General features: G+C 40.3%; 1 protein-coding gene across 6 annotated transcripts in view; it reads right to left on the reverse strand.

The window, feature by feature from the left end:
* Window positions 1-636: 636 nt before the first annotated feature.
* Window positions 637-26645, reverse strand: part of Ptpn12 (protein tyrosine phosphatase, non-receptor type 12) — a 69267-nt gene continuing 43258 nt past the window's right edge. For all 6 annotated transcript variants that reach the window (NM_001356591.1, NM_011203.3, NM_001356592.1 and 3 more), the window contains 12 exons: window positions 25677-25736; window positions 23434-23576; window positions 19341-19407; window positions 16609-16686; window positions 16415-16510; window positions 15264-15349; window positions 11775-12748; window positions 7222-7290; window positions 6701-6768; window positions 5386-5416; window positions 2999-3100; window positions 637-1486 (listed from right to left, as the gene is read on the reverse strand). In NM_001356591.1, the coding sequence (NP_001343520.1) occupies window positions 1425-1486; window positions 2999-3100; window positions 5386-5416; window positions 6701-6768; window positions 7222-7290; window positions 11775-12748; window positions 15264-15349; window positions 16415-16510; window positions 16609-16686; window positions 19341-19407; window positions 23434-23576; window positions 25677-25736 (1836 nt within the window). In that variant the 3' untranslated portion in view covers window positions 637-1424. The remainder of the gene's footprint in view (window positions 1487-2998; window positions 3101-5385; window positions 5417-6700; window positions 6769-7221; window positions 7291-11774; window positions 12749-15263; window positions 15350-16414; window positions 16511-16608; window positions 16687-19340; window positions 19408-23433; window positions 23577-25676; window positions 25737-26645) is intronic.

Here is a 26645-nt window from a genome sequence, read left to right on the forward strand (position 1 = left end):
CCGGGTTTCTCTGTATAGCCCTGGCTGTCCTGGAACTCACTTTGTAGACCAGGCTGGCCTTGAACTCAGAAATCCGCCTGCCTCTGCCTCCCGAGTGCTGGGATTAAAGGCGTGCGTCCCTGTAAGCACAGGGAAAACATAATGTCTGCCCCAATCCCTGAGCGTGGATGGGAGGGAACACAGCCTCACTTGTGTGCTGCTCTTCTGGGATCTGGGAAGAGTAACACTGACAGGTGCTGAGAATGGGCACAGACACGATTTCCTCAGAGAGTACTTTCTAGTCTCATTTTTACCCTCTCATAGACTAAATCTTGTTATGCTGCGCAAACTTCACCTTACAGGTTTAAGTGAGCAAATGGTCTTCCTACCACAGTCCTCCATGTACCCGCCCACAGGTCTAAGCCTTCCGTCCTTGTCCACAAGTAAGTGATTAAACCCCACTGGGCTGGAGAGGTGGTTAAAGTTCGCACCACCCTTCTAGAGGACCGAAGCCACGCTGGACAGCTCACACACAAGCTCCCGTAATTCAGCTCCCGGAGGACCCAGCACTCTCATGCATAGAACACCACAGATGCACAAATATACTTTGTTAATACAAATCTTTTTTTCAGAGTTAAAAAAAAACAATACAATATGTAGCAGTGTAAAACTGTTTGTTTTTTTAATGGCAGGTCAAATATCCTGAAACATACATATATTCTGATAGTCTTCTAACCCCAGTTGAATTCAAATTTTAAAGTAACACACACGAGCTAAGAGAATTCAATATTGTTCCAAGGCACTTACTGAATCTCCATGACTAGATGAAAACAAGAACCATTAGGATGAACAATTAGACAGTATATAGTATAAAAATAACTTTTTGCTTACAATTTACAAAATGTATTATTATTACAATCTTTGATCTCTGATAACCTGCAATGCTGGCTGCATGAATCCAGCAAGTTTAAAATTCAGAAACTGTTTTCTAAAACTTCAGGGCAAATAATTTACAAGTAAGATACACAAAGACTTAGACCATGCAGAAATTCTTACATCTTCTGTTAATAATATTTTAGGACTTTATCAAATTATATACCTACTTGCCCTGTACATATACAAAATAATGCATACATGATAAAACAGCAAAAGAGTAGTCCTTTAACTCAATTTATCATAAAAGTATTACTATATTAACAGGTCTACAAGCAGCTTGTAACAGGGTTAAGAGACATTAAGGCAATAATACTTGAAGTTACAAAATAAACAATATAATACTTTTTCCTAAGTGTAGTATAAGGCAGGTAGATGGTCCCAGCAAAAACATTAAGGTAACAATCTACACTGCTATCAGTCCCACATTTAAAGATGGAATACTATAAGCCTGGCTTTCAGTGGCACTTGAGTGTTCCAGTATAATGTGAAGTGTCCTTTCACTCCCTGCATCATGTCCATTCTGAAGGTGGCTCTCTTGGTCCTTTAGGTTTTCCACAGCGATTACCAAAACCTATTGCCAAAGAAACCAAAATAACAAATTAACATTCAAAAGGACTTTAAAAAGGTATTTTTTTAAGAATACATCTATAGCTGTTCCCCCAAACCCAATTATCAGGGTCACCCCTACCACTGCAACAGAACACCAGCTGCAGCCTCCTTTCCACTCACACACACAGACACATACACAAAGACCTTAATAACAAGTATATGAAGATGATAGAGGTCCCTAAAGAAGAAATTAATAATTCCATCGAAGAAAATCAGAAAAACGCAAACAAAAATTGGATGGAAAGAAACCAAGGGTGTATGTGGGGGGCAAACAAACAAACAGATGAAGAAAACTAATAAAACAATTCAAGACCTAAAAATGAAAATAGAAGCAATAAAGAAAACACAAATTGATAAAAAAGAAATTCAACAAAATTATAAAGTTTTCCTAACTAAAGAAGAATATGCCTATAATTGTATAAGCACACAGAACACCAAATAGATTGGACCAGAAGAGAAGATCCCCTCACTACTAATAAACAAAACACTAAACATACAGAACAAAGAAGGATTATTAAAAGCTGCAAGGGAAGTCAGGTAGTTGATCCCAGCCACACCTTTAGTCCCAGCCCCCAAGGCAGAAGCAGAACGATCTACAGAGTAAATTCCAGGACAGCCACGCTTCACAGAGAAACCCTGTCTTAGGGGAAAATGCAGGAAGGGAAAAAGACCACACAGCATACAAAGGCAGACCTATCAGAATCACATCTGAGATGTCTCACAGGCTCTAAGAGACTACATCTCTAAGAGATGACAGCATAGACTACTTGACCCAGCAAAACTTTCAATCACCATAGAAGGAGTAAATGAGACATTTCATGATCAAATTTAAATAATATCTATCTACAAATTCAGCCCCACAGAAGGTTTCAGAAGGAATACTGAACCCAAGGAACTTAACTAAACCCATGAAAACACAGGAAATAAATAACCTCAGACGAGCAAATCCAAAAGGAACATCTACACCCACCACCACCACCAAAACAATAGGAATTAACAATCATTGGTCATCAGCATCTCTCAATATCAATGGTCTTAATTCCTTAATAAAAAGACACAGTCTAAGCCGGGTGGTGGTGGCGCACGCCTTAAATCCCAGCACTTGGGAGGCAGAGGCAGGTGGATTTCTGAGGCCAGCCTGGTCTACAGAGTGAGTTCCAGGACAGCCAGGACTACACAGAGAAACCCTGTCTTGAAAAACTAAAAGGAAAAAAAAAGACACAGTCTAACAGAATGTATGTATGCTGCATACAAGAAACATACCCTAATATCAAGCATAGACATTACCTCAGAGTAAAGAGTTAGAAAAAGATATTCCAAACAAATGGACCTAAGAAGCAAGCTTGCATAGCCATTCTAATATCTAACAAAATATATTTCTATCCAACTTTAATCCAAAGAGATGGGAAAGGACAGATAGAAGCATTGAAAGAGAGCCATTATGCCTGGCTTTTAGAATTATGAAGTAAGTTACCAATATCTGTGACTTCTGCTGGACTTTTTGTTATTTGATCTTTCTTGTCACTGAAAGCAGGTGGAGAGTCTGCAGAAGCCTCTGTGTGGATGCCCCCTGCATCTAAGATAAAAGTCCTCATTAGTCACCATCGTTAAGGCAGCATCACACTCACACCACTTTGCTGGAGGAACATATAGAATAAAAGAGCAAGTTTCACCTTATGGTTGTCTTTCCTAGAGATTCCATGATAAATACAAGGAGCGGGGTGACGAGGGTGTGTGTGTGGGGTGTGTGTGTGTGTGTGTCTATGTGTCTCTGTGTGTGTGGTGGTGGTGTTTCGAGACAGTCTCATTGCATAGCTCAGGCTGGTCTAAAGTTCCAGCTCTCCTGTGGGCTAAGATCAGAAGCCCAGCTTCAGTCAGGCAGTCTACAGGTCGGTAATGGGAATGTTCTTGTGTACTTACCTCATTTCATCAACCCTAAACATGGCATGCTATATTTTCTTAAAGTGGTTAGAGTGGTTAAACAGGTTTCTAATTGCTGGGCAATTTCAATTTCCTACTCCCCAGGCCAATACTAATTTTTTTGAAGTCTTCTTGTTTAAATTGTTGTTATTTTACTAATTTAAAGAGCAGTGAAAAGATTATATTAAAAAAAATGAAGACTAATTCTTCTACAACTTTTCCTTCCCTCTTTTCTCTCTTCCTCCTTCTCCCATTGAGAGGGAACATGCTAAGTAAACCAGGCTGGCCTCAGATTCGGAGATTCATCTGCCTCTGCCTTCAGAGTGTTCAGATTACAGATAAGCAGCGCACCCAGCATCCTTTGTAGTTTGTGTCATTCTCCTTCAACTTCAGGGAAAAACCTTTCTGGAAACCCAGATAAGTCCAAAGGTGTTCCCTGTCCTTAAGGTCTGTTGTGTTACTCTTTGCCTACCCCTCCAATCCCAATTCCATTTTTCTTTGTTTTCTTTCCATTTTGCTAAAACAGTCTTGCTATGTAGCCCAGGTTGGCTTTTAACTTCTAAACCCTCTGCCTGCTTCCTAAGTGCTAGAATTTCAGGCATCATCATCATCAGGCCCTCCCTACTTGGTTTCCTTTTAAACCATATACATTTATTACTTATGGTAATGCAGGTGCCACAGCACGCGTGTAGAGGCCAGAGGACAACTTTCAGGAGTGGGTAACTCCTACTACGTGGATCCTAGAGATTAAACACAGGCTGTCAGCCTTGGCAGAGGGTGCCTTTACCCAGGGAGCCATCTCACCAGCCATAAAACAATTTTCTAAAATGAACAAACAAATTCAGCTCAAAGGTCCACAAAGTCCTGCCAAGAGCAGGACAGGACCTGGGGGTTATAGCCTTCCAGTTGCTGGCCTAGTAAGAGACATGCACAAGTCATCTTAGTAGTGTGGTGAACTTCATGATAAGATTACAGGCAGATATGATGGGAACAGGAGAGATAACGAGAGGTAGCGAGGTTCTCAGGGCCACCTTCTAAGACAAAAGAGGACGCAGATCTAAAATGTCAATCTTAGTCAAGTGAAGGTCAGCTAGGAACAGGACTCAGCTTTAGAAGTCAAGGTTCAGAAAGGCAGAGGGTACAGGAGATGGTGCTACCTGGAGCATAGGGAAGGAGCAGGGCACCAAGAGCCCTACTGTACATGTTTCAGAAGAGTAAGAGTGGGAACAGTGACAGCAGTGTCATTAGTAACTTGTTCCATTTGAGGATAGTGAATCCTTCAAGCACTCCTTCCCCACCTCCAGTCTGAGACAGGTTTGTATGGCCTTGACCTTCCGATCCTTCCGCTCCCTGCAAGTGAGTTCTGGGACTGCAGGAATGCCTGATGTCTGAAGGGCTGGGAACTCAGGACTTTCGAATGCTAGACACTCACTGAGATATCCTCCATCAAACACAGAACTTCTAACTTATAGTATTAACTACTGATTGAACACAAACGCCCTCAACAGTCATGGGCACATTTCCTTCTTGTTGGTCAGTCTGCGGCATTCACTCTCACAGAAATGAACTGCTAAGTAATTGTTGTTAATTTTTGTGCTAGAGAGTAAACCTAGACTTTAGGCCTGTTAACTATGTGCTCAATCACAGCTATACCCATAACGTCTAGATGTTTTAATAAATAAGAAATGCAACAACTATCCAAGAAGCAACACATAAACTCATAACTTCTGATAGTGAATGTTCCCATGACTTTCCAACTCAGATCAACAGTATCTATGAGTGAGTCAGCTTAGAAGAATTATGTCACAGAACTGTGTTTTCTCAAGCAGTTATCCTAGAGACCTTCATATACAGGAATAACCAAAGAGCATGAAGCAAGGTATGTGCTATTTTAAATAAATTAATCTGTAAAGTTTCTGGTAAAAAGGACAAATAACTCACCATGTTTTTCATTTCCAGAGGTTGTCAAGCCCTGCAAAGACATTTTATATTTATTACAGAAAGTTCATCTTATGTGCAATAAATATAACACTTAATCAATTATAGGGATCTACCCCAAGAAATTAAGGTGTATAAAAAAAGTCCTTTAATTTTTGAAACAGAATCCCATATAGCCCAGGCTAGCTTCAAACTCAATATGTAGCCAAGGGTGGACTCAAATTCCTGCCATTCTTTCTCCCATCTCCCCAAGTGCTAGGATTAAAGGCATGCACGCCATGCTTGATTTGTGTCTTGATTCAATATCAAAGAAAAAGAAAGCAATGGTGTATCATTATGCTTGCAATTTTGTTATGCTTTACTTAAAGTTTTTCCCACTTGTGTGTGCGTATGTGTGCATGTGTGTGTGCGTGTGTGCGTGTGTGTGTGTGTGTGTGTGTGTGTGTGTGTGTGTGTGTGTGTGTGTGTAAAGCTGAGAGGATGACATCCGGCATCCTAGTCTACCACTCTCTGCTTTATTCCTTTGAGTCTCTCAGTGAATCTGGATCAGTGCTTATCCTGTCTCTACCGCTGTGCAGCCCTGGGGGCTGGGGCACACCTAGGCCCTCCCTCATGCTTGAAGAGCGATTGCTCTTAGCCACTAACCCATCTCTGCAGCTTAGTATCCTGATGTATATACTGTGAAGGGAAACTTCTGCATAAAAACAAAACCAGCACCCCCACCTAGCTAATGCATGGAGGAACACAAAATATAGTAATCTACTATATTTTATCCAATTGTGGTGTTTCTGAGTCCAAGTTACCACTATGTACTTTTCCTTGAATATAAAATAAACCTAGGGTGGTTGTGATAGGGCCACAAAATCTAGTTATAGTGGTTTACTCCCTCAATACTAAGTCCTATTCATACCTCCAAAATGATTTAAAACATGGTCTAGTTTATGCATTTTTCAAAAGCAGTCTAACGGAATAACAGTTGGAAGAGATGGCCTTATGAAAATATAGTGTATCTTACACATTTTATATCAACTTTTAATCTGAGTATACAGCCTGATGTAGTAGTGCATATGTGTAATATATATCCTTGAACTGAGACTGTAGAGGGAGGGTCAATGGTTCAAGGGCAGGCCTGGGCACAAGTTGAGGACAGTCTGACTATGGGGGACCCTGTCTCAAAAAGTAACAAACAAACAAACAAACACCTGTAAAAACACTAATGAAAAATGGTCAAGTGCAGGAATGGAGGAAGCTGGTAACTGAGGATAACAGCTCTAAGGTGGAGCTAACGTAGAGCTATTCCAGTCCCCACACGACTCACTTCAGATTCCCTTTGTTCAGACCACTCCTGATTTGGAAGTTCATGCCACTCAGGTCTTACAGGCATATCTGGGGAACAAGAAAAGAAATCTCAATATTGAAACTTCTGTCTTTAATCCTTGATTTTTTTTATTAAAGTCATTAGAAAAAAATCCTATAAATTTTAGAAACTATCTTCATAAACATGCCCATTCACAACTCAAGTTGAATGTTAACTTACATTCACTAGAAAGTGAAGCAGCAGAAGTTGTCTGGATTAGTGAATGAAACAGCAACTGCGCTCGCTGTGAATACATTTGAAATTGCATTTGCCTTCTTCATTCTAGTAGTTTCCAATGACTACCACAAATATAGTCACTTAGCAACTTTAGGTATGGAAAAATACTACTTAAAGAGCTTTCAAGTGAGTAATAAAAACTGTCAGCATCAATTACAACTTACATTTTGATTTTAATTACTCAGTATAATAGTTGGCAAATTAAATAAACCCAGCAATATGGAAGAAATACTCATTACGCTCACCTGCTAATACAAAAGACTCAGGAGTTCGTTCAGGTAAAGGAGGAGGCGACTCCTCACTAACATCAGCATCTGAATTAAACACACAAAATTCAGACAATTAAAATTAGTAAAATACCACCTAAACGGAGAACTAACTTCCTTGATGTCTTAAAAAAATAAACCACGCCTTTAATCCCAGCACTCGGGAGGCAGAGGCAGGCGGATTTCTGAGTTCCAGGCCAACCTGGTCTGCAAAGTGAGTTCCAGGACAGCCAGGGCTACACAGAGAAACCCTGTCTTGAAAAAAACAAAAACAAAAAACAAACCCCAACCGTCCAACACTGAAAACATCGTTACCGCTCAATTCACAATGGAGACGAGTAAAGCATCTCACGGAGCAAAGATGGAACAGACTCCATATATGTACAAAGCGGACACCTCCTACAGGTCTGTACATATATGTACAAAGCGGACACCTCCTACAGGTCTGTACATATATGTACAAAGCGGACACCTCCTACAGGTCTGTACATATATGTACAAAGCGGACACCTCCTACAGGTCTGTACATATATGTACAAAGCGGACACCTCCTACAGGTCTGTACATATATGTACAAAGCGGACACCTCCTACAGGTCTGTACATATATGTACAAAGCGGACACCTCCTACAGGTCTGTACATATATGTACAAAGCAGACACCTCCTACAGGTCTGTACATATATGTACAAAGCGGACGCCTCCTACAGGTCTGTACATATATGTACAAAGCGAACGCCTCCTACAGGTCTGTGGGACCCGGAGACATTACTCTGATTGCGCGGAGGCTTGCTGTCCCTGAGGATGCTCTGTGTGCAGAGCAGCAATCTGCTCACCTGGTGAAAGCCAGTGTTCCCTCATGACTGACAGCATGACTTTCATGTGCAGGGAACTTGGTAAGGCTGAGCAGGTGCAGTCCCCAGCACCCAGGCTCCTCCCTGAGACGGTAGGCGCCTCCCGCTCCCTACCAGATTTCTGGGCTGGAACATGTGCCACTCTTTCCACAGAGGAAACGTGACCGGTGGTCAGAACAGAGTTCCATGCTAATGAGGTATCTAGAGGAGTCCTGAGGGTTTAGCCAATAAGCTTCCCCTCTGGACATTCCTTCCTGCAAAAGGTATTTAATCTCTGGTTCACCTCAAGGAGTTGTTATGCACACATTTTCTATGATGACCAATCAATAAACACTTTAGAACCAAGGACAGTCTCTTCCATCAAGAACTGCCACGGGGAGCATGGAGAAGGCCTTCACCTACAGAGCCACAGCCTATGGGCCACCTCCATTCTTGGCTCTTCTGAGACTTCCACTGGCATCTGGATGTCCATGAGTCTGAGAAACTGGCTCATTGCAGGCTTGTGGACCCCTGACCCACCGTCTCTGACTCCTCTGTGGTTTCCAGTGGTGATTGGACACCAAGGAATCAGGGGACCCCAGTTTAAGCTCCCTACATCGTAGGCTGCATTTTCGCACCCTGAGTGGTGTATCAGTGCTACTGACAGTGGGCACAGGGTAAGTGCAGTCTACTGTCTCAGTGTTTAGTCTGTCCTGTGGCACTTCCACACCCTAGCAGCGGGGCAAAACATGGAACCACAGTGCACCATCCATCTGTTCACTCATGGAAAAATATGTACTTGGTCACATCTCAAGCAACTACAGTAACATTTTAAGTCACGTTATCTATTAGATATAATACAGCTACTAATATCTTAATAACCATATATTTACTGCCAAGTACTGTGAACACTATCACCTGACCGTGTCAAGGATATAAACTGAAGTCATTTTAAAGGCTTTTACAGCAGTAGAAACCTATCTAGCCCCTAGAAAAGATAGGAGGTAATGCATTAATTAAGGTTAGCCTTACAACTCAGGGTAAACCAGTGTATTGGATCTCTGAATTCCTGCTCTAGGGAGAGAAAGAGAAAAAACAAACAAACAAACCAAACCAAACCCTGAGACCATACTAGAGCTATTATCGTGTATACCCAGTCTAGGCAGGATAGATATGGGAACTATACTGATGAACCTATACTAGTCTGTCCAGGCTTTATCCTTATTTTCTTTGAAAATGAGTGGTCTGGCAGGACATTATCTTTTTACCATATTTGATAGTACTAAAAGCTCAATATTAAGTACATTTTCAACAAGCATTGAGGTTGGCGGACTGTCCGTGTCCCTCATGTTTATAGAGCTGGTGACATCACACAAAGTACAGCCTTCAGTCCACAGTTCCAATACAATACTTGATAGATTTACCTAGAGTGGCACTGAGAAAGTGCCACAGTAAGAAACCATTATTTCAAGGAAGGACACACAACACTGGGACTAAGTTCTGCACACTGCTAAGTATTTACCAGGTTCTTTCTTGACAATCACTTGTCTGTTTTCTAACTGGTCCTTGCTTCTCAACTGCATGCTTCTCCTTGGATCTATAAATGGCCTTTCAGGCTTTCTGTAGACCTTACATATCATGACTGGAGTTAGAGTTCTAGGCTAGAGCATGTAAGAGACTCAAGTCAACTCCCAGTAGCCCCTCCCCCAACCCAAGACTTGTTCAACTAGAGACTGCCATGTTTTACAAAGGCTTCTCAACATTACACAGTGTGTGGGGCCTACTTGGGTCAAATCTGAATGAAATTTCAGGCCTGAGAAAATAATGAAATTTCAGGCAATAAATAACTTATATAAAATATTTTTTTGCTATCAATAAAAATATTAGGGTTAATTCACTAACAATTTTTTTTTTTAATTTTATGTTTGTGAGCACACTATGTTTCAGACACACCAGAAGAGGGCAGTAGATCCCATTACAGATGGTTGTGAATCACCATATAGTTGCTGGGAATTGAACTCAGGACCGCTGGAAGCAGTCAGTGCTCTTAACCACTGAGCCATCTCTCCAGCCTCACTAACAAATTCTAATACAAAATTTCCTAATATTTTTATGCCATTGTTTTACAAAGCAAGTAACAAATTAAATAATCAATTATAAAACAAACAGTACATGATATAATCTACAAGGTAAGTAATTAGGAACAATAAAAATATGTCTACTTGTTTACTTATTTATTTTTATTTTATGCACATTGGTGTTTTGCCTGCATGCATATCTGTGTGAGAGTGATAGATCCCCTGGAACTGGAGTTATATAGACAGCTGTGAGCTGCCACATGGGTGCTGGGAAGTGAACCAGAGTCCTCTAGAAGAGGCCCAGTGCTCTTGATAATTGAGCCATCACTCTATCCCTGAAAAATACTGTGACAGTCAATGGTAGTACATTCCTGGGTATCTCAGAGTATAGGGGATTGAGCCAGAAAGATGAAGCTGCAGGCCCTTGTCTCTAAAACAAAGCAAGAGGAAAGGCGCCACGAAGATTTCAAGAACCAAATGCTCTATGGCAGGCATGGTGCATCAAACTAGAATCCCAGGGCAAAGGAGCCAGGAGGATCCCGAGTTCCAGGCCCGTCTGAAATACATAGGAAACCCACTCTCAAAATCCTACAGTGTGAGTGAGTACACGTGTCCTCTGGACTTGGCATCTGCTTAGGATTAAGGAGCAAACCTGGTAGCAGGGTATATAGACACCCTGCTCAGCTTTGAATGAATAAAACTGACTCTAGTTAGCTGAGTAGTTATGGCTTAACTTGCCAGCTCAAAGTAACTTTATTTGTAAGCATTTATGAAAAGAGCTCTTTAAAAAGTTATTTTGTAGTCATTGGTAGGAAAATAGGACTATTAAGTATTTACAAGAAGCACAGGTGAAATTAAATGGCTAAGCAAGGGTTCTATAGTATTTGTATCACTAATTCCATTGACACAAAGATCAAATTACGGTAACAATAAATATAAACTTATAATTAAAATGTAAGGGCAGGGGACTGGCCCTGAATTGTTGTTGTTGCTGTTGTTTTTGGTGGTACCCCTTTCTTCCGTGTCCAGCCTTAATGCGAGGGTACGTGCCTAGTCTTATTGCAGCTTGTAGGTTGATAACCCTGAGTGGCCTGCTCTTTTGCTGGGGAGGGGTGAAGATCTGGGGGGGAGGGAAGACAGGAGAGAGGGGAACCTGTGATTGGATGTAGTGTAAGAGTAGAATAAAAACATAGTAATGTAAATGCAGAGATGTTAAATAAGGTTGTATACTTCTATAAAACAATCCTGCTCATTATAGGCATTTACACTAGGTGGAGAGAGGAAAAGACTCTGAATTAGAATATTTAAAAAGAAAAATGGTATTTGGCCAGGTGTAGTGGTGCACGTGTTGATAATCCCAGCACTGAGGAGGCAGAGGCTGGTGGATCTCTGGGATTTGGAGGCCAGCCTGGTCTAAAAGAGTGAGTTCCAGGACATCTAGGGATACCCAGAGAAACCCTATCTCCAAAAAACCAAAGCACAAATAAACAAAAAGTTATCTAAAAACCAACTAACTTTTGTTGCAGGTTCAAGTGTGGTGTGGAGTGATAGTGAACTGACCGAGCTAAATGCTTAGAACAGAGGCAGGCAGATAACGAGCTAAGTGCCAGACACTGTATTACCTTTCTCAGCACCTGAATGCGGCGTGCCTGCTACTTCCTGTCTGGCAATGGACATCGGCAATACTCTCCTAGTGCAAGCACTCTCAGCACTACTGGCAGGAGACACTGTGGCACTTGCTGTTGAAATGCTAGTTTTGTTCCTGGTCACAGCACCATCAGAGCTCCCTCCGTCTGAGTCCGAGTCGTCAGAGTGAAGAGGGTTGGTAAAGCTGAGGGGAGCTTTCAACAGAGGGGAGCTGTTGTGGTGCTCTGTAAGATCGTGGGCTTCCTCTTCTGCGGTGGAGTTGGGTGTGGAACTCACGGTTTTCAGAGTCTGAGAATGATTATCTGGGGATTTGCCGTCAGGTGAGTCGGGTACAGGTGTGGCATTTTCAGGTCCATGAAGTGACCACGTTACGTGTCCTTTCTTATCGAGAGGCAAGCAGTCTGGCCGTGGAGGTGTGTGTGAGTTGCTCTGGGACTCCTCTGACGACTCAGCAGCTCTGTGTGAATGAGCCGCACTACAGTCCGCGCAAGAATTCTGAGATACATCATCAACCTTTAGGGCACCTGCACTTAACTCCTGTGGTTTAGAGGTTCTGTCAACTACAGAAGATGAAGCAGATTTAATTTTAATCGCATGTCCCCTATTCAAGAGTGTGTTCCCATCAAAACTTTTGGGCCCTTCTTGGAGAGGGACTTTCTTAATCTCAAAACTTAAATTGCGCTCTAACTTCTTATCTATGTGCTCAATAGCTGATTCACTTTTCCCCATTGGGTCCGCTGATTTATCATAGCTTCTGTTGAGGTCGGCTGGGTGTTGCTCTGGTGAGGCCATGTGCAGCACTGGCTTTGGGTGGTACCTGTCACTGTCCTGCCACACAGTGGTAACGGTTGGGAAGGCTGAAGGAGGTGATGGCGTCAGGATGGGTGGCACCGGGTGAGGTTCTGGTGGCTGTAGTATTTCTTCCTTGGCATCCCCTTCTACAAGGCAACTGAGGAGGACAGATAGGGCTTTAACAATGCTTAACATTTAAAAGTAAGTTGACTGATTACAATATACTTACAATGTTCTAATTCGTAAGCTAAGGAAATTCTGTATTTATCAAGGTAACATAGAGGTATTGTTAAAGTCCTACGATACTAACGAAAAGCAATAGTCTCCACCTCTAGTCTATGAAGCAGAGGCACCTACTCTGGAATTATCTCCTATTTTACCTTTCTGATGCTATCTCCCTGTCCAGCCCTGGTATTTGTTTTTGTAACTAGTGGAAATAAACTGTTATATTTATCTAATTAAATGCAGCCTTGTGAAGACCAGGCTGTATGTAGTTGAGGATGGCAATGAGTTAAGTTTTCCTCGTTATCTGTGAGTTCGATGTGGATGTGCAGCTATGTATGGACCACACTGGCAGGCAGAAGACAGACACCCGGCTTTGAACTCAGGTCATCAGATTCCCTTGACACTGAGTGACTATACTGAGCCATCTGACAGGCCTGACCTTGAGTTTCTGGTCTTTCTGCCTTTCCCATTCGGGAGCCAGGCTGCACGTTTGCTCTGAAAGGCTGTAATCTTTAAACAGGCTAGTCCTCTGCTCATTTTCCTCCAGTTGCTCTTTGATAGTTTTGGCTTTGATGAATCTAGATGCACTTTAACATACTGTCAGTTTTAAAAACACATACTCTGGTGTTTTGAAAACTGGCAAATTAAAAAAAGTACCTTAAATATTATTTAAAAGCTAAATTACATACATAATTTATCAACCAAGAAAATCTATCTATCTATCTATCGCTTTTTTTTCGAGACAGGGTTTCTCTGTATAGCCCTGGCTATCCTGGGACTCACTCTGTAGACCAGGCTGGCCTCAAACTCAGAAATCCGCCACCACCGCCCGGCTTTTTTTTTTTTTAAAGATTTATTTATTATTATATGTAAGTACACCATAGCTATCTTCAGACACACCAGAAGAGGGCATCAGATCTCATTACAGATGGTTGTGAGCCACCATGTGGTTGCTGGGATTTGAACTCAGGACCTTTGGAAGAGCAGTCAGTGCTCTTAACCACTGAGCCATCTCTCCAGCCTTATTTATTTATATAAAAGATTTATTTATTTTATAAGTACACTGTTGCTGTCTTCAGACATAACAGAAGAGGGCATCAGATCCCGTTACAGATGGTTGTGAGCCACCATGTGGTTGCTGGGAATTGAACTCAGGACCTCTGGAAGAGCAGTGAGTGCTCTTGACCACTGAGCCATCTCTCTAGCCCCTTATTTATTTTTTTAAAACTAACTAAAATAATAAACCTCTATTTAAAATTCTATTTTCTACTGTCTACTACTTTATAAATAAACCTCTTTAACACAGCTTATTTGAATTTGATACAATTGTCTTTTAAAAAGTTAAACTTGAGGCTGGTGAGATGGCTCAGCATCCTTTTCCAGAGGACCAGGGTTTGATTCCCAGCACCCACAACTGCTTACAACGACCCATTACTCCAGTTCTAAGGGATCTGATGCCACTTTCTTACATACACACACAGAGATTTATCTGCATATGCATACATGCAGATAAAGCACACATAAGGTCAAATGAGTAAATCTAAACCATAATTAAAAACCTACCACGTAGCCCAGGTTATAGCTTGCAGCAATCCCCAAAACTGCCTCAGTTTCTTCAATGCTCATTTGACATCCAGCGTCATCTTAATTTGTACTTGTTGTTTTTCATTCCTAAGTGAATTTTCCCAAACACTACTGTTTGTAGGCTTCCCACGTTAGACAGTTCTAAATGGTTTGGCATGAACTATCCATAACTCCTCGCTAGAATCTCTTAATTGTAATTGTAATCTTAATGTCTTAAATGCTCTGTGTTGCACCCAGGTGTGAATGCGGTTTCATCTCAGGCAGATGCTGTTGGGAGCACACACACACACTCACTACACTCACTCATGCGCTATGCTTGCCCTCCCTCAGGGCTGGGCATGTGGCCTGGGGCCGGAGGTGGGGAGAGGAGAATTCTTGTCTCACATGCAGGAGACACTAGCACTGTCAAACCAAACTTTAGACAAACAAAATAAAATCCTTTCTCCTTTAAGCCTCTACAACACTGCTTTCCAGTCTCGCTTCTTCCCTTTGTGCCTGCCATACATAGAACAAATGAGCCTTCAGTAGAATTTGGTCAGGAGAGGATCTGGGCAGTGTCTCCAAACATTGACTGTTCTCTGACTTCCTGGTTCTAGAGAGTCCTCCTAGCCCATTTTAAAGGCAGCTAAGGGGATATTTCGTATTCTAACACCAAAATATGTATCTTAGTATAGTGTAGTATTGATATTATATATAAAAATCAATCAAAAACCTTAGCTTATCAATAACAAATAATTGGCAAATGTCCTACATCTTAAAAAAATAACTAGTTATGAAACTAAGAAAAAATCCGATGTTGTCATTTTAGTTAGGTCAGTAGAGTAAGCATCCTTCTAGAGGAGATTCCCTAAGGCACAGAGTACCTTCGAGTCCGCGGTGGCTTTGGCGGAGGAGAGTCTTGCTTCTCGCTATCAATGGAACTGACCATAGTTCCAGTGGTAATTTCATTCTGCCAAGGGGAAAAAAAAGTTTTACTAAAATTACAGGAAAAGTAATTTTCCTTGATTGACACATGATCTCCACATTGTGGTATGTATCCCTCACCCCACATCATGTTGTATACACACAAATACACAGCCCTTAATAATAAACTAAACAATCTGCAGCTCCAGTAAGATCATTTAAGGCTAATATAGCAAGGAGTTACAGCATGACAAAAAGGGACTTTCTGGTGGCCCTATGACTATTTTTTTTTAAAGATTTATTTATTATATGTAAGTACACTGTAGCTGTCTTCAGACACTCCAGAAGAGGGCATCAGATCTTGTTACGGATGGTTGTGAGCCACCATGTGGTTGCTGGGATTTGAACTCAGGACCTTCAGAAGAGCAGTCAGTGCTCTTAACCACTGAGCCATCTCTCCAGTCCCCTATGACTGTTCTTAAAGAGCATGTATATATATTACATCCCAGTACTCAAGGAGGCCGAGGCAAGAGAACCTCCAACAGCCGGGACTACATAGCAAGATTGTCTTACAATACAAACAAGCAATGGAGTACATGCAAAAACCTACAAAATGTTATACTGCCACGCCAAAATAAATTTCAGTTAAACTCAACGTACAATTACGTAGTTAAGGGTGAGAGCAGTAACGCAGTTAAGTTTTTAAAGGTAGTTTGTACTTGAAACAATAGTGAATGTAGACTTTGACATAAGATCCTTTTAAATTTTACTTATTCAGTTTGAATCACTAACTCTGGACCGTAACTGATAAAAAGTAAAGTGAGTTAGTGACCCACATCAGATAAAAGTTAACTCCTGTGAGCCAGGCAGTCATTGCATACGCCTAATCCCAGCGCTTGGGAGGCAGAGGTGGGGATCTCTCAATTCAAGATCAGCCTTGTCTTCAGAGTTGAGTTCCAGGATAGTCAAGGCTATACAGAGAAACCCTGTCTTGAACCCCCAGCTCCACCTCCCCAAAAACCCCAAACCGAAACTCCTTTTTCAGACCACCTCACCCACCTACAGCACAAGATCGCAAGTCTGCCAAGGCTAGTGAGCCAAGAACACTTACACCATCAGCGATCTTCTGTGCTCCATGAATTTCATACAGTTGTAGCTGTTTTTCAAACAGTTGAGCAATAGCCCTATGAACAAGTTCATACTGCTCCTATTATAAAGAGAAATGATAAAGTACGAGACAGTGAGGAGCATCCAAGGAGAAACACTTACAAAAATATAACTTACAAAGAGAAAAACCAACTCTACCTTTGTTTGTACTGCCGAGTGCCTCTGTGTTCTCATTTCTTGTATTAAATTAAATACATTAAATTCCTCTGGAATTTTCTAAAACAAAGAATATAACATTATCAGAAAATAGTAAAATACCCTCCAAGTTTTCACACAGACCTTAGATACAGGCTGGATAACTGCAAGTATTTACTGCGCTCTAGCTATCAGACAAAGACAGACAGTGCTGCAGATGCACGTATCCGGTCCTCAGAATCACGCAGCAGAATGTGACTAGCCCATGCAGGAAACACAGAGACCACAAAAAACTGATAGGTGGGGGAAAAATTACACAGTTCTGAAGGGGTGAGAAAGACGGCTCAAGTCAGGGAAGTGCTCATGTAAATAAGTATGAGGACCTGGCTGCAGTTCCACAGAACTGACATAAATGCTGGTGTGGCGCTGGGGCCTGAAACCCCAGTGCTAGTTTACCAAGAGACATTAACACAGAAACTATGGTGTAAAAGAGCCAGAAAGTCAACCTCTGACCACCACTTGCTGGTGCATATACCAGTGCACAGATGAACACATACACACACCATACTGACACGCACATGAACACATAAGTGTGAATAAAAGGTTATTCTGACAAAATCATGGGAAACTGATTACTCGGAGAACTAAGACGTTGAATATGGATAAAGCCTAAGATAAAGAATTTGACTTTACTTTCTAGGCCTCTGTGTCCTTGGCCACGGCCATGCACGACACAAGTGAAAGAGCTAAGGCAGACCCGCAGGCTCGTCTCTGTAAAGACACACGCACAGCGTATCCAGTCCACACTGAGGTATGTCTGTACCTCCCAACTCTACTCCAGGAAAGACGGCAGTCTGAACCAGGAAGAAGTGAGTAGGATTTGGTTGTCTGAGAGAAACATTCTGGAGCCATGAGGAAGACTGACAAGCAAAGAATGATTTTAAGCTGTAGTCTCGAGAGACATTAAAAGCATTTTTTTTAATTTATTTTTTTATTTTTTGGTTTTTCGAGGCAGGGTTTCTCTGTATAGCTCTGGCTGTCCTGGAACTCACTCTGTAGAAAAGGCTGGCCTCAAACTCAGAAATCCACCTGCCTCTGCCTCCTGAATGCTGGGATTAAAGGCATGCGCCACCACGCCCGGCTAAAAAGCATTTTTATATCCAGTTCCAGCTAAGCTCTAGGTTTATAGTTATGTTAAGATAAATTCAATCAAGTGGGGACTATAATAAACAACTTTAGTGATGTTTCAAACAAATACTTAAAATATTCTGAAACTTTTTCCCAAATTTTGTTTGCTAGTATTTTAATATCTCTCCCTTTTCTATCTCTTCCTTTTCCAGTTTTAGTTTTGGAGTTTAAAAATATTCATTTATGCTGTGAGGTGGTGCGGCACGCCTTTAATCCCAGCACGTGGGAGGCAGAGCCAGGTGAATCTGTGAGTTCGAAGCCAGCCTGGTCTACAGAATTTTACAACAGTCAAAGCTACAGTGAAGCCCTGTCTAAGCACTATCCTCTCCCAAGTACATATATATTTCTATGTGTTTTATCTACATATATAAGTATGTATGTGCACCAGATGCTTGCCTGCAGAGGTCAGAAGGCCTTGGCTATCCTGAAAGTTATGTTTCAGGATGTGTCATGGTGTGGGTGCTGGAACTGACCTCTGGTCCCAGGCAAGAGCAGGAAGTGCTCTTTACTGCTAGGTCATCAATCTAGTCCTGTAATTTCTTACTTTTATGTTACAAATGAGATACAGGCACAGTGTCACATTCCTTTAATCCAAAAACTTGGGAGGCAGAAGCAGGAGGATCTCTGAGTTCAAGGTCAGCCTGGTCTCTCTGCCTCTGTCTGTCTGTCTGTCTCTGAAGCCAGAACCAAATAGTGAGACCCTGTGTTTCATCCCCCTTCCCCGCAAAGAACCCCAACCAACCAACCAAACATAAACAACTGGGAAGAGCGCAGTCTAGTCAATTTTTTTCATTGAAAAACGTTTCATATTAGAAAAAGATTAGTCTTAGGGGAATATAAAAATGAAGTTTTATCCCAGAGAGATTATTTAAGAATTATTTAAAACTTGCTCTTGCCTTGGGGGGGTGGGGAGGGAGAGGAGACTTGGACAGATGGACAGCAATGGTAGGGGGAAAAAGATGATGTAAAAGGAAAACTAAGCATTGAACCTATTTTTTTTTTAACAAAATGCTGACTGACATATTCATAGCAAATTTCAAGCTATGAAAGATAAAGTTTGCCTATAACACAGAGAAAATGAACATAGTATAGAACTAGCAAAAGAAACATATACAAGAAACATACACATACACATTCAGAGAAGGGACTCTGATCCTTGTGTCTTCCACAGTTTCAAACACAATTTAATGGAAATAACAGGTAGAAACTACAATGCTGACAGCAACTGTCACAACTAAAATGCCATGGGTAGTGAACTACAAGCCCAGAATTGATTCTAGGCACTTTGGCCCTGGGGTCAGCACTCTTAAACACTACACATGAAAGAATTCACTCAGTGGAAAACAAACCCCACCCTGGTTTGCAGTTCATAGTTTCAAGGCAGCTGTAACATTTACACTTACCCACATTGCTCTTTATATGGTAAGACTAATTCTAGAAATATAGTATATCTAAAAAACCAAAACAAACCAAAAACCAAAAAACCTACACTATAAATTTAACATAACAATAAACTGAATATGATACTATATAAAAGGCATTCTTACCCCTGCTTTCAGTAAGTTCCACGTGTAATCTATGGCACAAATAGCACCTGTTCGTCCACAGCCTGCACTAAGGGAACAAAGTTTGAGAAAAAAAATTTGTTGTTTTTTTCTTTAAATAAAAGGTATGCTAATTATACCCCAATAAGAAATTTGATACAATTCTACATAGTAAATCAAATACAAATTAGAGTACAGTACCATCCTTAACATTAATATTTGATATTTAAAAATGTAATTCAGCAATTTATAAAAGTAAGTGCCTCACAAAGAACCTGTAAACCCTTACCCCCATAAGTCTAATTCTCGCCAGTAACCCCCTGTAGAGATAAAATTATTCTCAATAGTTATAAGCATAATAGAATGCTCACAATGGCTTTACTGTTTTGGTCAAGAAGACCCAGTAAATTGTAGTAGGTATGGGAGAGAAAGCCTCAAGTGTAGGATCAGTTCAGAGAAGCAGCAGTGACCTTAGTGACCCAAGTCCATACACAAAGGCAGCTGACAAACCCGGGCTGGGCTCCAGCAGAACACGCTGAAGCTACACTGTTTTTACAACGACTTTAATTAAATGGAAGGAAGCATTCTTGTGAAGTATGCTCGCTCTAGAGCTGGGTGTGGGAGGCCTGCCTATGGTGACGAGCACTTCAGAGACTGAGGCATGAGTACTTGAGGTCCCAGCCAGCTGGGGATAGGTTTTAAGATCCCAACAAACACACTTTATATTAAATGGGTACGTTTTCTTTCCTTTTGTAGATGTGCTTTTAAGTTACTTCAGTTAACACACTGTCTTCTAACAGCATTAAATCATCATTTTTCCCCCATACATGGTTTCTCTGTGTAGCAAGCCCTGGCTGTCCTGGAACTCTTTCTGTAGTCTATCTAGGCTAGCCTCAAAACTCAGAGATCCATCCTCCTCTGCCTCCCAAGTGTTGGGGTTAAAGGTGTGCACCACCATCACCACCCTGTAAATAATTTTTAAAACTAGAAAAACCCTACTGAAATAGACTTATGAATTATAGTTATTGGCTGAATAACAGGATGGAACAGGAAATAATTTCAAACAAGTTGTTAAAAAAAATCAAGTTAAACCATTTCTTTATCTTTCAATATCAGAACAAAAGCTTTCTTTTTTGACCACCATTAATTAACTATGAAAAGATTGTTTTAATCTAGTAATTTGTTAGATGGTTTCTGTATATCTACCAGCAAACCAATTCTCCTGGAGGCAGCTCTCTTTACTAATCAAAAGACACCAGTTAGGTAAGAAAAGTCAAAATTGAAATAAATCAACCTTTTAAAAAAGTAATTAACCAATAATCTCTCTTTTTTTTTTAAAGATTTATTTTTATTTATATGAGTACACCAGAAGAGAGCATCAGATCTCAATACAGGTGGTTGTGAGCCACCATGTGGTTGCTGGGAATTGAACTCATGTTGGTGTCCTACTCATAATGTTCCTGCTTCAGTTTCCAGAATGCTGGGATTACAGGCATAACTACCGTGCTGTGTTTTCTTTATTTATTTCTTATAGTAAAATTCAATTACAGATACAAATAGTTTAGCAGGACAAATTTAGTGTGATTTTTGAGAAACTCTGATTCTAAGGTCTTTTGAAATATCAAGATAGAAAATAGAAAAACTGCCTAAGGAATCAAGTAAATTTTATACTACTTGGAAACATACATATTTATCTAGTGAAATTCTAAAATTAGGTTTTGAAATATCTTATACATTACTGTACAATATAACCATGATTATACTGTAAACTACTGTGAACCTTCTATTTTTATGATTGATTCAACATTTATTCTTTTAAAAGTTGTATTCTCCCTAACATTTTTCTATACACTATAAATGTAGACCTTAAGCATGGATGAGGTGGTTTAGATGAGTAATGTCTTCCAGACTCACACATTTGAACACTTGGTCCCCAGTTGGTCCCCTTTAGGAGGTTGGTGTAACATGAGACCTTTAGGAAATGGGGCCTTGTTGGAGGACAAATATTGGTAGGCTTGCAGGGTTTAGCCTTGCCTTACTTTCTGATGCTGAGGCTATTCCCCAACATTATGCACACTCATCCTCTGAAACTGTAAGCTAAGTCAACCCTTTCTTATTTAAATTTATTTTGGGTCATGATATTTTATGACAGCAATAGAAAAAACATACAATTCAAGTAGCAGCTATTTTTCCTGTGTTTAAAACCTAGCTTAGTTGTTTCCTTTGCTGTCTCCCTGGTTTTTGGGTTTTTGTTGGTTTGCTCCTTTAGGATTGTATTGTTGTTAATTCTCTTCGTCTTTGTGAGACATAGTCTCACTCTGCGGCCCAGGCTGGGCTCCGACAGTCGCTATGCAGTGAGATTATAGGCATGAGCCACTTTAGGGAGCCTTTGAATAATTTTACATTAAAACTAAGTTAGGTAAGGTGTTTCTTCCTTCTTTGGTATCCTAGGAATGGGGAGGTAAAAGTTCAAGGCTCACCTTGGCTATTAAGACCCCGCCTTTTAAAAAAAGAGTAGTGGTCATTCAAAGAAGCCACAGAACATTAACAAACCTTTCTGAAAAGTGTTTCAGAGCTCGTTAGTTCTATCATAAATAATACGGAGTTTACTGGAGTAGAAAGTCTGTCAGATGAGACAGGGAACAAAGAAGTCACAATATTTAAGGACATAAAAATCCTATAAATGTTTAGGCACACATTCTTAATTTCCCAGATATGAAAAAAAATTAAGGCTATCTTCCTTCCAACTGGAATGTTTCTTTGCTTTTCATTTAAAATATTTCATGGCTTATAAGTAGGAAAAATAATCAGACAATAAAAACAGGTCAATGAGCTCAGTTAAAAACACCTGCTCTTATTTAACACAACCTCTAACCTGCACTCGGAACACAAAATTAGTTACCCCTTCAAGAATGGCAGAATTTGAAGGCTGTGTTTACATGACTTCTTATGTCTCAACATGACTAAATTTGCAAAGACTAATTGGAACTTAGTATTACCTGGAAAGAGTGAAAACATTTTACAGAGCAGTTTAACAGAGATATAGCTAAACTTAAGCCTGTTAAGGGGCAGGTCATTACTTTGGGCAATGCTACACAGCACAATTTAATAAAGATGTCCAGTAAATGTATACCAACAGTTTATATTTAACTTACTACAAAAATGCTATGTCAGGTATCATAGCACACATCTATAATCCAAGCAGAAGAGTGGAGGCAAGGAAGATAGCCTTGGCTATTTAATAAGTCTGATACCAGCCTGGCCTACATAAGATGCAGTGATAAGCCTTCAATTCTCAAAAAAAAAAAAAAAAAAAGTGGGGAGATTAGAATATTTAACAATAAATATCACCCACCATAATTCCTTAAAAGGTGAAAAAAAAAAAAAAGAATGCTCGTTTCATGTTTGCTTAAGATTTCAGAAGTTTGTAAACTATAATTTCAGGGTATGACAACAATGGTACAGACATGGCAGCTTGCTCCTCGGGAACAAAATCCAGCACAGGATGTTTGTCACTTGGAAAACACCTTACAATCTACATCGTAAGAGCTATGAAATTCAGGTATATCTTACAAATGACATCTATGCTGTGTAACTAGCAATGAATTCTTTTAAACTCTCATGTTTAGTATGTGTCAGGTAAGGCTTTGTCTGTCCCCTCTCTTTCCTTCCCTTCTTTCTGCTAAGGGACAACATTATCGGGAGGTAGCCCTGAGCGGCTAAAGCTCACATCAGCCTCCTTGGTTTGGGGTTATAAGCGTGTCCCTACACCCAGCACTTCTCTGCAGACCACGGGATCTCAGATCAGTAAGGCCTTTATATCTATATACAGTTTTTAAAGTCTGAGACTTCATCACTCATGAAAATTTGCCTGACACTGATCATATGAGGAAATATGATGTTTTACAGCAACATTTAGACAGTCTATTAACCAGATTAGATTATATCAATTCACAGGGTCTTATTCTCAAACACACCATAACAGGGCTAGGAAAAGCTCAAGATATAATAAAACATCATATTAATGTAGAAATAAAACCTTATCTCACAAAACATAAACACTGTACTTCTCTACATTTAGAAAATTATTTTGTACCTGCAATGAATACAAATAGGCACATCTTCATGTTCTTGGTATTTCCTCATTAAGCTTATCATGTCCAGAATAGAATCAAATGACGAAGGAACATCATGGTCTGGCCAGTTCACGTAATGAAACTGATAGAGCCGACGGGATTCCTACATGAAAAGCAGAAATTCAGGGGCTGGAGAGATGACTCAGCAGTTAAGAGCACTGACTGTCCTTCCAAAGGTCCTGAGTTCAAATCCCAGCAACCACATGGTAGCTTACAACCATCCATAATGACATCTGATGCCCTCTACCGGTGTGTCTGAAGACACCTACAGTGTACTTACATATAAATAATAAATAAATATTAAAAAAAAGAAAAGCAGAAATTCAGTAATTAGAAGAATGTATTTACAAACTTGTAAGCTATGTATTCCACGTCTTTAAATTTTTTCCCCAATTTTAACCTTATAGTAAATATTGAAAGTGATAGCCCGCATAAATTAAACATCCAAAGATGCCTCAGTAACTCTAAAAACTATTTATTTTCATTTATGAGTCCACGGACATATGTATGCTGTGTGTGCCTCATGCCCCATGGTCAAAGAGAGTTTTAGATCTGAGTGGAATGTGAGTGGCTAGCCATCAGCGCTGTGCTAGAAACTAACCTGGGAGCTCTGCAAGGGCATTTAACCTTGGAGCAGTCTCCTTAGTCCCCTCAATAACTTTTAAGATTGATTATTCTAGATGTCAGTAGAAAGAACAGAGCTTGGGTTTCAGTTCCAATATGCAAGTTCTATATTTGTCAATTACTAAATAGGCAAATTATTTAACTTCTCAAATCCCTTTTATCTATGCAATACATACTTTTATAGTTAGAATAACTGATATATCTGATACACTTGTAGGAGTTAAGGTACTAACTAGAGATAAAATGTGCAACCTGAGTAAAAGAAATGACTCAACTAAAGGGCTATCATTAGTCCAGTCAGTGAGAAGAAAGACTGTGTGTCGCTTGCCAGACAGAAAGTAGGTAGCCTTACAATGAGCTGGGAAGAATGCTGTGACAAGACTGTACTGGATGATTGTGTGTGTCAACTTGACACAAGCTAGCATCAGAGAGGATGGAGCCTCAGTTGAGGAAATGCCTCCATGAGATTCAGCAGTAAGGCCTTTTCTCAGTGATCAATAGCTAGAGCCCAGCTCATGGTGGGTGATGCTATCTGTGGGTTGGTGGTCCTGGTTCTATAATAAGTCAGGTTGAGCAAGCCATGGGAAATAAGCCAGTAAGCAGGCCTCCCCCATGAACTCTCATGAGCACTTGCCTCCAGGTCCCTGCTCAGTCTGAGTTCCTATCCTGACCTCCTTCAGTACTCAACAGCAACATAGAAGTGTAAGCTGAGCAAACCTTTTCCTCCCCACGTTGTATTTGTTCATGGTGTTAAGTCAGAGCAATAGAAATCCTGACTAACACAGTGACCAAGACAGACTAATAATAGAGGAGAAAAAAGCTGACAAGCATCTTTCCAATGTCTTTTTATACATGTCTTTGGTTTCTTCCCTGAAAAATTATCATTTTTTGACTCTGAAACATTTAAGTCAACAGCCTGAAGATACTTTAATTTAAATCTAAATTAATATTTACTTTTTAATTTCTCTCTCTTTTAAAAAAAGATTTATTTATTATTATATCTAAGTTCACTGTAGCTGTCTTCAGATGCACCAGAAGAGGGCATTAGATCTCATTACAGATGGTTGAGTCACCATGTGGTTGCTGGTTTTTGAACTCAGGACCTTTGGAAGAACAGTCAGTCCTCTTAACTGCTGAACCATCTCTCCAGCTCACTTTTTAACTTCTTATAGTGCTGGGAATTGAACCTATGTACCTGCTAGACAAAGGCCCCCACCACTGAGCTATATCCCAATCTTTAAATGAAAATTTAGTTTTGTCTTTATAAAAAATTCTGAGTACAAGTGAGTAATAAATAAAACAATAATCTGCAAAGTGTTAATAGAAGAAAACTATGCAACAAAGAAAGCATAATTATGCAAGACACACACAGAAAATTCTGTTGTCCTAAGTAAAGTAACCTCAGACTGCTTTATTACACAGTTTGATCAGCATAAGGCTCAAGACACTCACTAAATAAACTACATAACAGCAAGACTCGGACTCCCAGCAAGAATGGGAAGGAGGAGGGGGAGAGATGGGAAGAATGAAGATGAATGGAAATAGGAACTCTTTTTACTCTATAATGGGAATTACTTACATTTTGAAATTCAAGTAAAAGTGTTCGGATGAAGTAGTCGGTTCTTGCTTGTTCATTTTCCTAAAAAGATAAAAGCTTGTGAATTGAGCCTGGTGTGGTAACACATATCTTTAATCCCAGCACTCAGGAGGCAGAGGCAGGCATCGGATCTCTGTGAGTTCGAGTCCAGCCTGGTCTACAAAGAGCCAGGACAACCAGAGTTATTACATAGAGGAAACTCTGTCTTGAAAAACAAACAAACAAACAAACGAACAAAAAGTGCTTGTGGGCATACCCACAGACACACAAATACGTAAAGGTCCATAACCTAAAATTAGCATTTAGAATTTTGGATGTATCTAATAGTTATTTTAAAAATCTAAAAGTAATCCATTTAAGTGTTTTTTTTTTTTCCTCCCCAAAATGGTGGTAGGGACTAAGCCCCAAGGCCTTGAGCATGCTAGGTAGGATTATCACCTAACACACTGAGCCACCCCCTTTGCTTCCTACTGTTTTGTCTAATTTTTACTTACTGGCTTTAAAAAGTGTCTAGTCAGTGATTATTTAATCCTGACTCTATCATCTAACAGAGAATACTGAAGTGGCAATCATCCCCGAAACCATTTAAGGAAACAATCCAGAGGAATGTCAGTTACTGTCTGCCACCGCATCCCACATTCACCACGTTTTCTTTCCCTTGTCACACTCAACGCTCAATCTAAATGAGCAGCAATGTGGGGAGAAAAACCCTTAGTTATTACCTTATTATGGTTGAACATGCACAGCTTTGAGTCTATTAGCCTGACATTTGTCTGCTGCTGAGTTCTTGGTTTTGCCTTGTTAGTTGTAACCACAGACAGTTTAGTCCTGTCATTAACAAGGACAATATATGCTATTCATTAATAAAATAGACATCCACTATAATTCTAGCATGGGAATCACTTCATTCATTTTCTCAAATTTCTACTGTGGTAGTATCTGAACTGGAGT

The sequence above is a fragment of the Mus musculus genome, chromosome 5, assembly GCF_000001635.26.
Source record: "Mus musculus strain C57BL/6J chromosome 5, GRCm38.p6 C57BL/6J".
NCBI classification, from domain to species: Eukaryota; Metazoa; Chordata; class Mammalia; order Rodentia; family Muridae; genus Mus; species Mus musculus.